General features: G+C 29.9%; 4 protein-coding genes across 4 annotated transcripts in view; 1 reads left to right on the top strand and 3 right to left on the bottom strand.

Annotated features, from left to right (window-relative positions):
* Positions 1-717: 717 nt before the first annotated feature.
* On the top strand, positions 718-2,644 carry LOC107619106 (TonB-dependent heme receptor A). The gene is made up of 2 exons (XM_016321324.3): positions 718-881; positions 2,206-2,644. Exons 1-2 carry the CDS (start codon positions 803-805, stop codon positions 2,415-2,417), a joined length of 291 nt encoding a protein of 96 aa, XP_016176810.1. The 5' UTR covers positions 718-802; the 3' UTR covers positions 2,418-2,644.
* A 425-nt stretch (positions 2,645-3,069) lies between these two features.
* LOC107616714 (stellacyanin) lies at positions 3,070-4,123 on the bottom strand. Its single transcript, XM_088500376.1, has 2 exons — positions 3,830-4,123; positions 3,070-3,592 (listed from the first exon to the last, which is right to left on the bottom strand). The coding sequence occupies exons 1-2, from the start codon at positions 3,996-3,998 to the stop codon at positions 3,204-3,206; spliced, it is 558 nt and encodes a 185-aa protein (XP_088356502.1). The 5' UTR covers positions 3,999-4,123; the 3' UTR covers positions 3,070-3,203.
* Positions 4,124-5,430: 1,307 nt separating this feature from the next.
* Positions 5,431-6,966, bottom strand: LOC107616057 (uncharacterized). Its single transcript, XM_021112223.2, has 2 exons — positions 6,576-6,966; positions 5,431-5,612 (listed from the first exon to the last, which is right to left on the bottom strand). Exons 1-2 carry the CDS (start codon positions 6,817-6,819, stop codon positions 5,431-5,433), a joined length of 426 nt encoding a protein of 141 aa, XP_020967882.1. The 5' UTR covers positions 6,820-6,966.
* A 2,216-nt stretch (positions 6,967-9,182) lies between these two features.
* Positions 9,183-13,167, bottom strand: part of LOC148546497 (uncharacterized) — a 32,370-nt gene continuing 28,385 nt past the window's right edge. The window contains exons 3-4 of the mRNA XM_088499226.1: positions 10,294-10,434; positions 9,183-9,224 (exon numbers count right to left, since the gene is read on the bottom strand). Coding sequence (XP_088355352.1) covers positions 9,183-9,224; positions 10,294-10,434 — 183 coding nt within the window. The remainder of the gene's footprint in view (positions 9,225-10,293; positions 10,435-13,167) is intronic.

Below are 13,167 nucleotides of genomic sequence, written 5' to 3' on the forward strand. Positions count from 1 at the left end.
TTTTTTGTCAGATAACTCAATTTCATTATACAAAATAAACAAGTACTAGAGCGAAAACACAATAGGTTCAACATTACAACAAATGTTTTTTTTTTTTTAGTTTCCAGCATTACGTCAGTGATTTTTGGACAGGAGAATTTCAAGTGTGTTTTTGGATCGGGGCATTACAACGGTTTTAATTTCCACTTGCTGTACCAATAAATAATAATACCATTGGACCCAACAAAATCACGGGATCACTACTCGTAAAGATCCAAGCCCAGCTCCCATGTCAATATACTAGAGCTATTTTCGGCTCAAAATATGGTGCTCCATGTTTGATTTTTTTATTTAATATTTGTTACTTTTCAATTACAACAACAAAAATGTAATAAATAAAATTTACAGTTTAAAATTTTTAGAATTTTACTAATTTTTTTCCTAAAAACATAGATTAAATATATCATAAAAATCATTGTAAAAATGAATTTTTTTACATTTTTAATACATTAAATATATTAAAAATATTAAAAAATTTTATTATTATATTTTTAAAACGTGTTCCTATAACACAAGTAAATTATATTCAAATATTTAAAAACAAATTAACATTTTAATAAAAGTTCTCCAAAAAAAAAAGAACTAAGTGTGTTTTTGGTCGTCTTAATTATTAATAAATATAATATATAAATTGATAAGGTATATAATTAATATAACAATATAAATGGCCAGTTTTCATTAAGAAATAGAACTGATTAATTTTGCGCCTGTGGAAAGAGAAGAGAAGAGAACTGAGTCGAAGAGGGTATTATTTTCCGCAGCCATGGCTTCCAACACCGCTCTCAGATCCGCAGCAAAGCTTATTCGCTCCTCTCAATCATTCATCTCTAAATCGTCATCTGGTAATTCCTCTCTTACCGGTTTTTTCTCTTTATTTTCAATTTTTTTCTACCAAATTAATATTCTTTATTTTTATTTTATGAAAAAAAAAAAAAGGAAATTTGCAAAATGGCGTGGTCATATTTGAAATGGATCCATTATGAAACACTGAATTTCCAGTTGGTATTAGGGTTGAGTTAGCTTGATGTGAATCATGTGCTTGAGCTTTAGGAAAATTAGAGAAAACAAAAAAGGGTTCCTTTTGTTTAACCTATTTTCTGATGTGGTGTTTGTGCTTCGAGTTAGATGATGAATTAGTTGGAATTTGGGGCCTGTGTGGTTTCTGTCTTCGATTGTCGCGTTTACTATTTTATTTTTTTCCTTCAGATTTTTGTTCAAGGAAACAGTTGAAAGTAAAGGGGAAACAGTGAAATTAAATCCTGAAAACTGGAAAACATTAATGGTTTCTTCAGTCATTTATCTATGATTATGTGTTTTGGTTATAGCTCTGAATTGTTTGATATTCTGGAAAGGTCTGAATTTTTAAGGTTGACATTTTTGTTGTGTGATGTTTATGGCATGCCAAATACATCTATGGTCTTTAGAGTAGTTTGGTTAGTGTTTATGGACAGCAGCCATGCTACGTGTATGTCAAAACTCAAAACTCAAAACTCAGCCACCTTATAGAATATATATTGAAATACAAAATATAGAATGTTAGTATCTATAAACAATATATATTGGTTGATTTGGTGACTAATTTTTGTGTGCATATAACATTTATTCATGGATATGGTAGGACACAAATATGTTTGGTTGAACTAAGACAGAATCAGAGAGAGACTCAATGGGACTAAAATACACTGTCTTAGTTGCATCTCAGAAGGAAGGCCGCTAGTGTCTTTGTCTCGTCCTATCCCACCATGTCTATGTAGCCTAAAGTGCTTTATGTTTCTTGTTTCTTGGATCATTTGCTAACCGCATCCTCATTTTGCTTATGAGGGATTTCAATCGTCTAAAGTCAGGGTAGTAGTTATAGATGTTTCAAGTATGATTAGATCCTCACTTTAGAGGATCCAAATCCAATTATGAGGCTGCAAACTGAGGACTTACTTTTCCCCCTTCTTTTTCATATTTTCCAAGATAGATTTTACTTGTGTTGTAAAAAACTGCTGTTGACAATAAAGTAGGCTTTTTGTCTTTGGATTTAGTTAGCAAAATCTGATTTTTAAAATGGCGGAGAATGAAGGGAAATATTATTCAACAAACGATTGAATGATACTGTTCACAAACCTTTTAGGAAAGACAGTTTTCACAATTTAACCTCATGTCATTGCACTGTGGCAGGTAGCCGAGGTTTCCATTCTACTGGCATCAAGAGAGGTGGTCATGGCCATGATGAGCCATACTACATGCACGCAAAGCACATGTACAACTTGGACAGGATGACCAATCAGGGATTGAAAATGTCCCTTGCAGTGTTCACTGGCTTCAGCATTGGTGTCGCGGTTCCTGTCTATGCAGTCATTTTCCAGCAAAAGAAGACAGCATCAGGATAGGTCCTCATTGTAAGATGAGATTGCATAGCATATAAGAACAGTTGGGGGGTCCTGAACTGTCTTGGGTTGCTAGGTTATTGCTTTATTGCTTTGACATTTGTTTCCGTCGAAAATTCAAACGGAAAACCAAATTTTCCATTACTGGAGTAATAATTAGTTAACGGTTCTCTGGTTGTATGCTGTGATGTTATAAGACTTACTGCTTGAACAACACATTAATGTCTTTACATGGTCTTTGTCACCTTATTTCATTTTTTATTATATAGCTTGATTAAATTTAACACAATATTAGGTTTGCCATTTTTTTAAAGTGTTAGACAAAAGTTTCTTTAACCCAAAAATAAAGCTATTAGGATTGCATTGGAAATCAAGGGTGCAACTCCAAATAGTGTATACAATGCAAGTAGTTTTAAACCATTTTTGTTTCCTGTATTTAGTGACATTAAAATATGAATTTATAATTTCATACAAAGTATTCAAATTCAATCTACTAGGGCTATGTGAGGTGGATTACATACAAACTATAGAAATAAAATCTAAAGTAAAAGCCCCTCTGCCTCCAAGGCAAAGCATATGATTCAAATGTTCTACAAAACAGTTTCATGAGGTAAACTAACATGCCAAGTTGCCAACTTTGTTATGCATAAAAACATCAAAGTGTCTATCATTCAATTGTGTTCAACAACAATCATGTATAAAGTATGTTGTGGATGACTCTTCCAACAAAACATAACAAAATTACATTTTTTTTTGTCAAATTAACGTGAACTTTTCTCTAAATTTGTATCATCCCAAAGTAGCAGCCACTAAAGCAACGTAAACCAAACTGAGAATATTTGGTGGGAAATTCACAACTCCATTTGAAACAGGTGTGTTCTTCTTTGATGAAGGAGACTGTTGAAATGTAGTTGCAGGGTTTTGGTCAGATCCGGCCACAGCATTAGGTGCCATAGCCGGTGAAAGCGTCGTGTCGTCACCATCTATATGAACATGGAGCTTCATCCCTCCAAGGCAATACAACCTGTTTCCGCTCACAAAGTATCTATCCCCAGCTCGTGTCAATGGCACCGAAGTGTTTCCATTTCCATAACTCGCCAACACATCGGTTGTGTCACATGTATCATAGTTCTTTTTTGTAACTTCGTCTACACTATTGGATGATGAATACTGAAAAACTGCAAAATCAAATCAAAATATACCCGTATAAGTTAAAATTTATAAATTCTGTGAATAAAATCTGATTCTTAGTTACATGTTTATTGCTCTTAATATTTCAATTTCTATTGAATTCCATCCCCTCAAAATTGATATGACAAATTTAGTACAAATGCTAACATAAACAATAATGCATTTCAGAAGTTACTGTATCAAAAATGAGCCATATAGAAAATGAACATTAATTAAGTACTTACCAAGAGCATCACCAACTTTGAAATTCTTATCAGCAACCCAAGTTTCAAGATTAGTGCTAATGTCCCAGCCAGAGGTATCTCCAACAGTGTAGGTGGTGGCTGAGCATGACACCACCACAAAAGCAAAGAGAAGAAGACATGACAGGAGCACCTTTGCCATGTTGATCATAGAGTTAATTATTAAGCTGAAAAAAATGGAACTAACTTATAAGTTTTATTGGGCGGGTCCATATAACATAAGATATATATAACTACTTGGAAGTTTGCTCATTTTTCAGATGACCTAACTCCCAAAAAATTAATAAATTTGCAAGAAATAATAAATGATACTTGGTAATTGGTATGTGAATTTTATCAAGATGGTTGAGTGATGCATTGGTCACGTTAGCTGGCCAGTGGTTAAACCATATTGCACTGCAAATAAGGCTTTAAGTAGGTTTGACTTTGAAGGTTTAATTATCTAGTTCAAGAAGTAACTGTTCTTCATCCTTTTTTTTTAATCTAATATAAACATGATATTCTTCAATTCCACAACGAAGAAGAAAAGAAAAGAAATCTAAGTAAAAGGAACTAGGTCTAGTGGAAGATTCCGACTTCCGAGTCAAAATTTCAAATATAGTAATTGAAAAGAGTGCTCACGTTTTGTGTGTGTCTTTATATATAGGAAATTTAAGAATATAAATAAAAAATAATACAAAAAAGTCTTATGTACAAAAATAATTAATTATTAATTTTTTTTTTACCAAAGATATCCGCGACCTCTTAAGTAAATACGAGGAGACTATGTCACTATTAAATTAGCTTTTTTTTTTTTTTTTACCAAAGATAGGAGACTCGAACCCACAACCTCTTAATTGAGTATAGAGAGACTATACCATTTGAACTATTACTCATTGGCAACTATTAAATTAGCTTAGCTATTATATATTTATGTATATTTATTATTCGCATATTTTTCTAACTAGATAATCAACTATTAGAATAATCAAACTTATTACAGGAGAATAATCAAATCGGTAATAAACGAATAACTAAACTTGTTTAGTATTATAATAAAAAAAAACTTATGAGATGTCAAATATATATTTCTATATGCGATGGTTGGTTAAATTGTTTATATATACATATTTGATCTTGTCTCATGTTTTGGCATTTTTTTAAATTTATTTTACTTTTTTGACTAAAGCATAGTATTTTTTATTTCCCATAATATAATTTAAAAGAAATTATTTTCAACCACGTTAACTTAAAGCCATCAAGTGGAATGAGAATGACCACCCTAAAGAATGGACTATAAAAATCCCACATATTTAGCGGTAATTGTTAGAGCTTTATGATTAGTGTGATGAAATTATTTACTCAAAAATTTAAACTAATAAAAAGAGAAATATATGAATGTTTTATACTTCTAATAATTAGTAAATTAGTTAAATACTTAAATGTAAGACTATTGCCATTTCACCTTTTTGGACCATCCCCATTGCTTCTAAGTTCTAACAGAGAATAATACAAAGTGGGAAATAGTTAAAAATTTGAGCTTAGAATTGCCTTGTAGATTTGTAGAAGTACTTGCACTTCAATTTTTAACTGAAGCATATAATTTACTTAAAGTTTTTTAGATGAATGGAAAGTTTATCAGCTGCAAAATCTTTTGTGGAAATGTCATCTGGGTTGACAATAGGTAAGAAGCCCGTTTGAGTACCATCGCTGTCATTTTCAATTTCTCCTTCAAGACTCATTCCTTCAATGCTTCTTCCAATTGGATCTCCTATCATTCCCACATCTATATATAAAACAAGAAAAGAAAAGGAAAGAAAAGAAAGGAAAGGAAAAAAAAATGGAGCTTAAAATAGTGGTGTTATAGAATTCAAAGTCAGAAAGTAAACAATACATGATATTTTTTTTCTTATATTAATGCATGTCTATTTCTTCATTAATCTCATAAGCATGATGAGATCAAGAATTCCTTCCAAGTGTTATCAATGATGATTTGGTAAAATTTCAATTTTCATAAGTAATTTATAAAATTTTGAAAGATAGTTTTGTAAGAAGTATAACATTTATATTTGGTAAATCAAATTAAAAATAATTTTTATAAATGCATACAATTATTGTGTTTGATAAAATAATTTTTAAAATTTAAAATAACCATAACAAACAAAACTAGAGGAAGAATTTTGATTGTGAATAAAAAATTTAACATCAATAATTAGTTAAGAATAAATCTAAATATTTATTAATATACAAGTTAATTTTTTTTATTTTAATAAACACAAATTAATTTTAAAAAATAATTGTTTAGGTACTTTCAAAAGAAGTTCTAATATAGTCACCAAAAAAAAAAGAAGTTCTAATATTTTAAAACTATAAACACAGACACAAGACGAACTGTTTGTATTTTTAAAAATACAAACACATTCTTAATAAACTTTATCAAATCAGACCTAAGAATATAAATTACTAAATAGTTCATAATTAGTGAATGCAGAAGTAAACTATCATTCATGATCTATGATTCTATGCAAGTTAGGTTCAAAATTAGATTTATAGAGGCCGCATATCATAACTGTAACATGTTGTAACAGACTCAAATTCAGATTACAAAGACAAAAGAGTGAAGAAACAAAAGAGAAGGAACACGATACACATGACAATAACAATAGTCACTTAAGACCTATTATAGAAACTAATTATATTCAAAGAAGTAAATCTCCGAGGAATGGATGATGTGGAATGTGTTCTGCACCTGGGTTTGAGAAGAGCCAAAGAGCGAGGGCACAAACAAGGAGGACAAAAGGGATAACATGAACTGCATTCTCTGCAAACTTGACACGTGCTTTCTCCTTCTTTGCCAACTCAGCAATGGGATCATACGTTGGCAAAGTGGTGGTGTCAAAAACAGAGTATGATCTGTGCCCTGGAGACAGAGTTATTGCTGAATGCTTGAAGTAATCATCAGAGAACCTGTTCCAGCTTGCAGACCTGTGCATCTTCACTTATGTTCTTGTTTTCTTTTTGTTTTCTTTGATAAGAAGGAAAATGGAAGTGGATTTTGACGCTGATTTAAGAGAAGGAAAAAAGAAGAACATGTGTCTTGTGCATCAAATAAATCAATAACAAGCTGAGTCAAAGCTAATCTCAAAAATAACGCCGAATTCACTGTGTTCCTCTTACCAATTCAGACAACTCTACATAGTTTTAGGGGCAATTTACACCATCAAATAAATTATATTTCAATATTACTAACAAATAAAAAAAAAAGGTTATCTTCGGATCTCTTTACACAAATACACATAAACGGCTATAGTATCGTGGTTTATACGAAGATATAAATAATGCATAAAACTTTACTTATGAACAAGGAGAATAAAATAATAAATTGCTTTACAAACAGAATTTTATAGAAAAAATAAATAAAAAACTTACAATTAAAACATTATTGATCAAACTCTTTTAAATTCCATGCTATTATTTAACATTCAATAATAAAATATCATTCTACTAAATTACCTATACAATTAAGATTATTAGATTTTTTTTAGAACATTATCATATTATTGTCTAAAAATATTATATTTTATAATTTCTTTTAATTTCTTAATTAATATCTCATTGTTAGTAAACTGCTATTTTTTTATGTATAATGAAAATTATAAGAAGGTAATTATTTTGATATTCTTCTAAAAATAATATACAATAGATATATTTTTTTTAAAAATGAGTAAATACTTATTGTTTTAACTTTTAATCAATTATATATTTTTTTGCATACAAAATCGTTCCTAAAGTTTAAAACTAAATTTTAAAATCATTCTTTTTACTTAAATATTAAAATTTTGGACCAAATTACCCATAACAAAAAAATTATAAACTAAAAAAAAGAAAAATAAGAAAAAAAGAGTGTTTCTACTCCTGCGAAGGGGGAATGGAAGAAGAAGAAGGGGAAAGCGAAGAAGAAGAAGAAGTTATCCACGATCCACCTCTGCCTTTGCTTCCGCCACCACCTCCATACGATTTTGGTCCTTAAGGTAAGGATAATTTTAAAACCAAGTTAAATCTTAGGGACGATTTTGTGCAAAAAAAGTTGGAGACGAAAAAATTTTTTGGCTTATATCTTAGGACCAAAATCATACTTAACACATTTTTTTTATATTTAGAGAGAAACATATGAAAAAATATAATATATATAATTTTATATGTGTGTGCCTACAAAAAATTAACTACCAAATCGACTACTATATATTTATGTGTCTATATATTTATTTTTAAATTATATTTTATATTTTAATATATATTTTATAAGTGTTGTTAATATATATATATATATATATATATATATATATATATATATATATATATATATATATAATATAATATAATATAATATGATTGAATCATTTATATATTCATATTATATGTATACAAAATTAGTTACTCATATAAATTATATATTAAAAATATATGAAATGATACATATATTTATACATAAATATATAATTATTAATTTGATAAATGTTTTAATATGGATATCATTTTTATCATTTATAACATAAACAATGACTCATTTTCAAAAAAATAAAAAAATAAAAAGGGAGAAGATCGATTTTATTCAAGAAAATTTATTATTATTATAAATTAAAGATAAAATCTTATTTTTATGAAAATTTGAGCGGTGTCATTTGTTGAGTTGCTTTATAACTGAAACCATTAGTCATCTATATATTAACACAAGTATGCTTCATAAATAATATAGCCAAACAACTAAATGATTACTTTTTTTTTATAGAGTAAATGATAAAAATCCATATAAAAAATTTTTGAGGCTGCAAAAATACGCACGACAAAATTGAGGCTAATTTTTTTAGTAATAGAAACTCAATATGTGTTACGTACGGTTATGGATTAGTAGTGTGTTTTTTATGAATATGAAAATGTATTTTTTTTTTATAAATTATATATGAAAAACGTTTGAGGTCACAAAAATATATATATAACATAATCGAGACTAAATTTTTCAGTAATGAAAATCCAGTATGTGTTATGCACGATTATGGATTAGTGACGTGCTTTCTATGAATATGAAAATGTAATTTTTTTAAAATTAGAATTTAGAAATTGGAGACTCAGATTTGATTGGGACACAAAACCTAAGGTCTGATTTATAGTGTGGTGAAGAGTAAATCGGAGTTTCAAATTTCTTTGTGCAAATTTTTTTTTAAAGTGGAGAGTAAATCGGTGGTCGGTTTTATGTTTTAAAAAATTCATAATCTTAAAAACCCAAATCGATGGGTAAAAATTGTGAATTCTGAGAGTCCAATTTGTATACATAACACATGGTTTTCCAAGGCAAGCTTCATCCTCTCCATCTTATCTGCTCGTCCTTCTTCTTCTTTCCCTACAAGAAAAAGAAATATTTGTAACCAAAAAAATTGTTACAAAAAATTGAAATTTTAAAATAAAAAGATTTTGTAATAAAAAAGGGGTCGTTGTAGTATATCCCGTTACAAAAAGTTTCTATAACAAAAAATGAAACTGTTACAATTTAAAGTAATATTTTATAACAAATTTTTTTTATACAAAAAATAAAAAATCGTTACAAAAGTGATAACAAATTTTGATCTTCAAAACATTTTTGGTAACAATATATTTTTTCCTATCATAAAATTTTGTTACAAAATGTAACTTGATTTTATAATATTTTTTTCTTTGGTTACAAAACATTATTTATTTTGTAATAATTTTTTTAATACAAATTACACGTATAATTTTTCAAATTATATTATTTTTTAACTAATTAATATATTAACTAATTTACTCAACAAGTCAACATTCATATAATATATAATAACATAGATAGTTCAAATATCTTTTATTTAACTAAGATTGTTTTATAAATCTTTAACATATAAACTTTAAAGTACAAACTAACAAGACACATTGAAGAACCCTAATGAACTAGATAGATACATAGGACAAGAAAAATAAGAAATTATAAATTTCCAAAATATAAACTACAAATTACAAACTCCATCATGTTCATACATCTTCTTTCTCATGGAAAAGCTTCTAATAAGTGACACACACCTGAAAAGACGACCAACAATAATAATATGATGTCAATTAATGCAATTTTAAAAAATTGTCTAGAAAATTTGAGCTTTACTGTCTCTAGTACCTATAGTTTCAAATTGTTTAGTTAGCACAAACATGTGAGAAAATCACACAGCCAACATAACCAAACGGTTCAACTCAAATTAAATGAGACCTCCAACACTGAAAATAAGACACTTTACTTTTAGTTCCTTTTTTCTCTTTTTAATCGAATGAATATTCAACAACAACAAAAATTTTAACAACAATAAAAATTCCATCATTCATTTTAATCAATCCAAAACAAGATACAGAACAAGCAAAATTCAATTCAATTTTTATTAATCATTCATCCTTTTAACATATGTCCATACCTGACTTCCCAAGTCCCAAAACACAAGTTTCCTATTTGCAGCTTCAATACGATCGATATTCAACCCCACAATTGGAACGATTCGATCAGGAGAAAGGCTTTCTATGTTTGAGTACATTGACTTCATCCTCTCCAACAAAGTCTGTAAAGTTAATGTATTCAGCAACTCAGGAAAACATATCAAAGTTAAACAATTTTGTAAAAAAATGGCATTCGAAATATGCATTACTATTTTCCCAACCTTGTCAATCCCCAGAATGAGTACGTGAATAATAGTGGAGCATTTGTAACAAAATTTAACTAAAAATTTTAATAAATAAATTCAGTTAATTGTATCATTAAATAGACTAGTTCTATCATTAAATTAATCCTTGACCTTAACCTATTACGGATGTAAAGCAGCTTCTTGTTTCTTTATTCATGTATGTTAATAACATGAATGACAACAATCAAGAACAACCTAAGCAATTTGCAATTATATTTAGAGTATGTATGATATATTTCCTCCAGTTATTTAGCTTAGCCAAAGGCCCTAGCTACCTTAAGGATGGTAAAAATTACAACACATACTTTATGTTTCAAATTTAAGTGGCACTTGCTAACCTGTATGACAAATACTTGGCTATATATATATTATTTGATGACTTAATCCGTAAGTACTAAGTAGTGGTAAAACTAGTATTGAAGCATTGAGAAATATCATACATAACTTCCTAAATTTCATAGATCTTGGGTAGGACTAGAATTTGTGCAACCTTGCAGATTCAACAATCAACATCAACATATCCAGCACCAAATTCATCAATCAGCAATTCCAATCCGATAATTCAGGCCAACTCAAACTCAGAATTTTCACTACTCAGCAACAATGCAACAAAGCTAGCTACAGAGAATTCAATAATCACAGATCTCCGATTTTGGAATTTAGATTCAGAATATAAAATTGCAGAATTAGAGTCTACAGTAGCAAAAGCTTCAAAATCAACAAGAAATCCATAAATTACAGAATAAGTTCACATCAAAGGAGAAGAAGGAGACTCATCAAATTTCAATTTCAAATTCCTACCTCAACAACAACAATAGGATTCAACAGAAAGTGCAGATCAAGCAGAAATTCAAATCTCAAACCTAGAAATTCAGATCTATCATTCAGCTCCAGTTTTAACAGTAAATACAGAACAAGCCAAAATTCCAATCAATCCAGTAATTCAATCAACATTACAGGATTTCGCAATTCGGGACAAGACAACACAAGCAATTCACCAAGTAGAAGATTCAGAGGCATATTTGGAGTTACCTAGCGTGATTGGGATTGACGGTGTTGAGGTTGATGTATGAGCAGTGGATGGCACCAATCTGGGCAACGATGATGGGACTCGAAGTGCCGTCGTCGCGATGGAGAGGGTGAAGTTCGCGGTTTCAGCACCGGCCGGCCGGGGAGGAGATTGCAGTGGTATTCCTCGACAACCATGGCTAGAACAGAACCAAAACCACCACGGCCGGGGAGGAGATTGCAGCGGCGACGACGAGGTCAGCTACTGCAACGACGGCACACCGTGAGACAGCGTCCTCCCCCTCCTCTTTCGTGATGGTTCTCTCCCTTTCCTCATTTCTGATTCACGATAGCCTCTTTCTCTCTCCTATAGACTTGGGCTTGATGGCGACTACTTCACAAACGACAACGGTGCGCGGCGGTAGGGATCCCGACGGCGAGGTCGTAGCAACTGAAATGAACTAGTTGAGGAGAGTGAGTGACCCTGGTTTAAAAAAATGAAAGATAGAGTTATGCTATAATTATACTATGATAGTCATATCTTATTACAAACATCTAAGGGGGTGAAATTTATATGCGAGAATAATTCATGTGATTTTATTGTTCCTTTTATCAAAGACGGTATCAGGCATTTTGTATCGGCATATATATATATATATATATCAGTATTTGGTAGGTTCGTTCATTTTTAAACGAAGTGTGTCACCGACAATGCAAGCATGAAAGAGATGTTTTCAATTTATTATGAAACTCGATCACAAATGTGTGTTATCGAGTTGTACATTGAGTTCAAACAATTTAAAGTCGATCGAAATATTGAATAGAGAAATTACAACAGTGATAACAAAAGATGATTTCGAAATTAACTATGAAGTTGTTGATCCAGATGAAATGATGATGAAGTTAATGATACCATGAAGACTGATGTGGCGGAGGTGACAAATACATTAACAAACCAGCACCCGTTTAAAGAGTCCTCTTTCATGCGTGTGTTAGATTTAGAAGCTACGCATGCACCAAAATTTCCTAAAAATATTTGAATTCAAGTATGTAATTTAGATAAGTATATATTATATATTTATATTTTTATGCATACTATATAATTATATATTTATACATACTATATATTTATAATTACAATATAAGTATATATTATATTTATGTATTATATAAATATATTTACATTTATATATTTAGAATCTGTATATTTAAATTTAATATATTTATATACATATTCTATAAGTTTATGTCATAGTGTTGTTGTGGTAGAGCCTCCTATTGCAGCAGATGATGAATTTGTCATGAGAATAAAATTTAGTTCCTGAAAAACTGTAATTGTGGTAATTAAAAATTATGCTATCTGCGGAGGCGTAGACTATCGGGTGTATGAGTCGGAACCCCAAACATTTTATACTAGATATACACAGTACGACACAAGTTGTGATTGGCTGATTAGGGTTAGCATGATCCAGAAGAAGTATTATTGGGAGATAAAGAGATATAATGGTAGTCACACTTGCATTAGAGCTACTATTTCTTAAGATAATTTCAAACTGGATTCTATCACAATTGCAGAAGCAATTAAGCCTTTAGTAAAAGCAA

The sequence above is a fragment of the Arachis ipaensis genome, chromosome B9, assembly GCF_059453495.1.
Source record: "Arachis ipaensis isolate K30076 ecotype BB chromosome B9, ASM5945349v1, whole genome shotgun sequence".
NCBI classification, from domain to species: domain Eukaryota; kingdom Viridiplantae; phylum Streptophyta; class Magnoliopsida; order Fabales; family Fabaceae; genus Arachis; species Arachis ipaensis.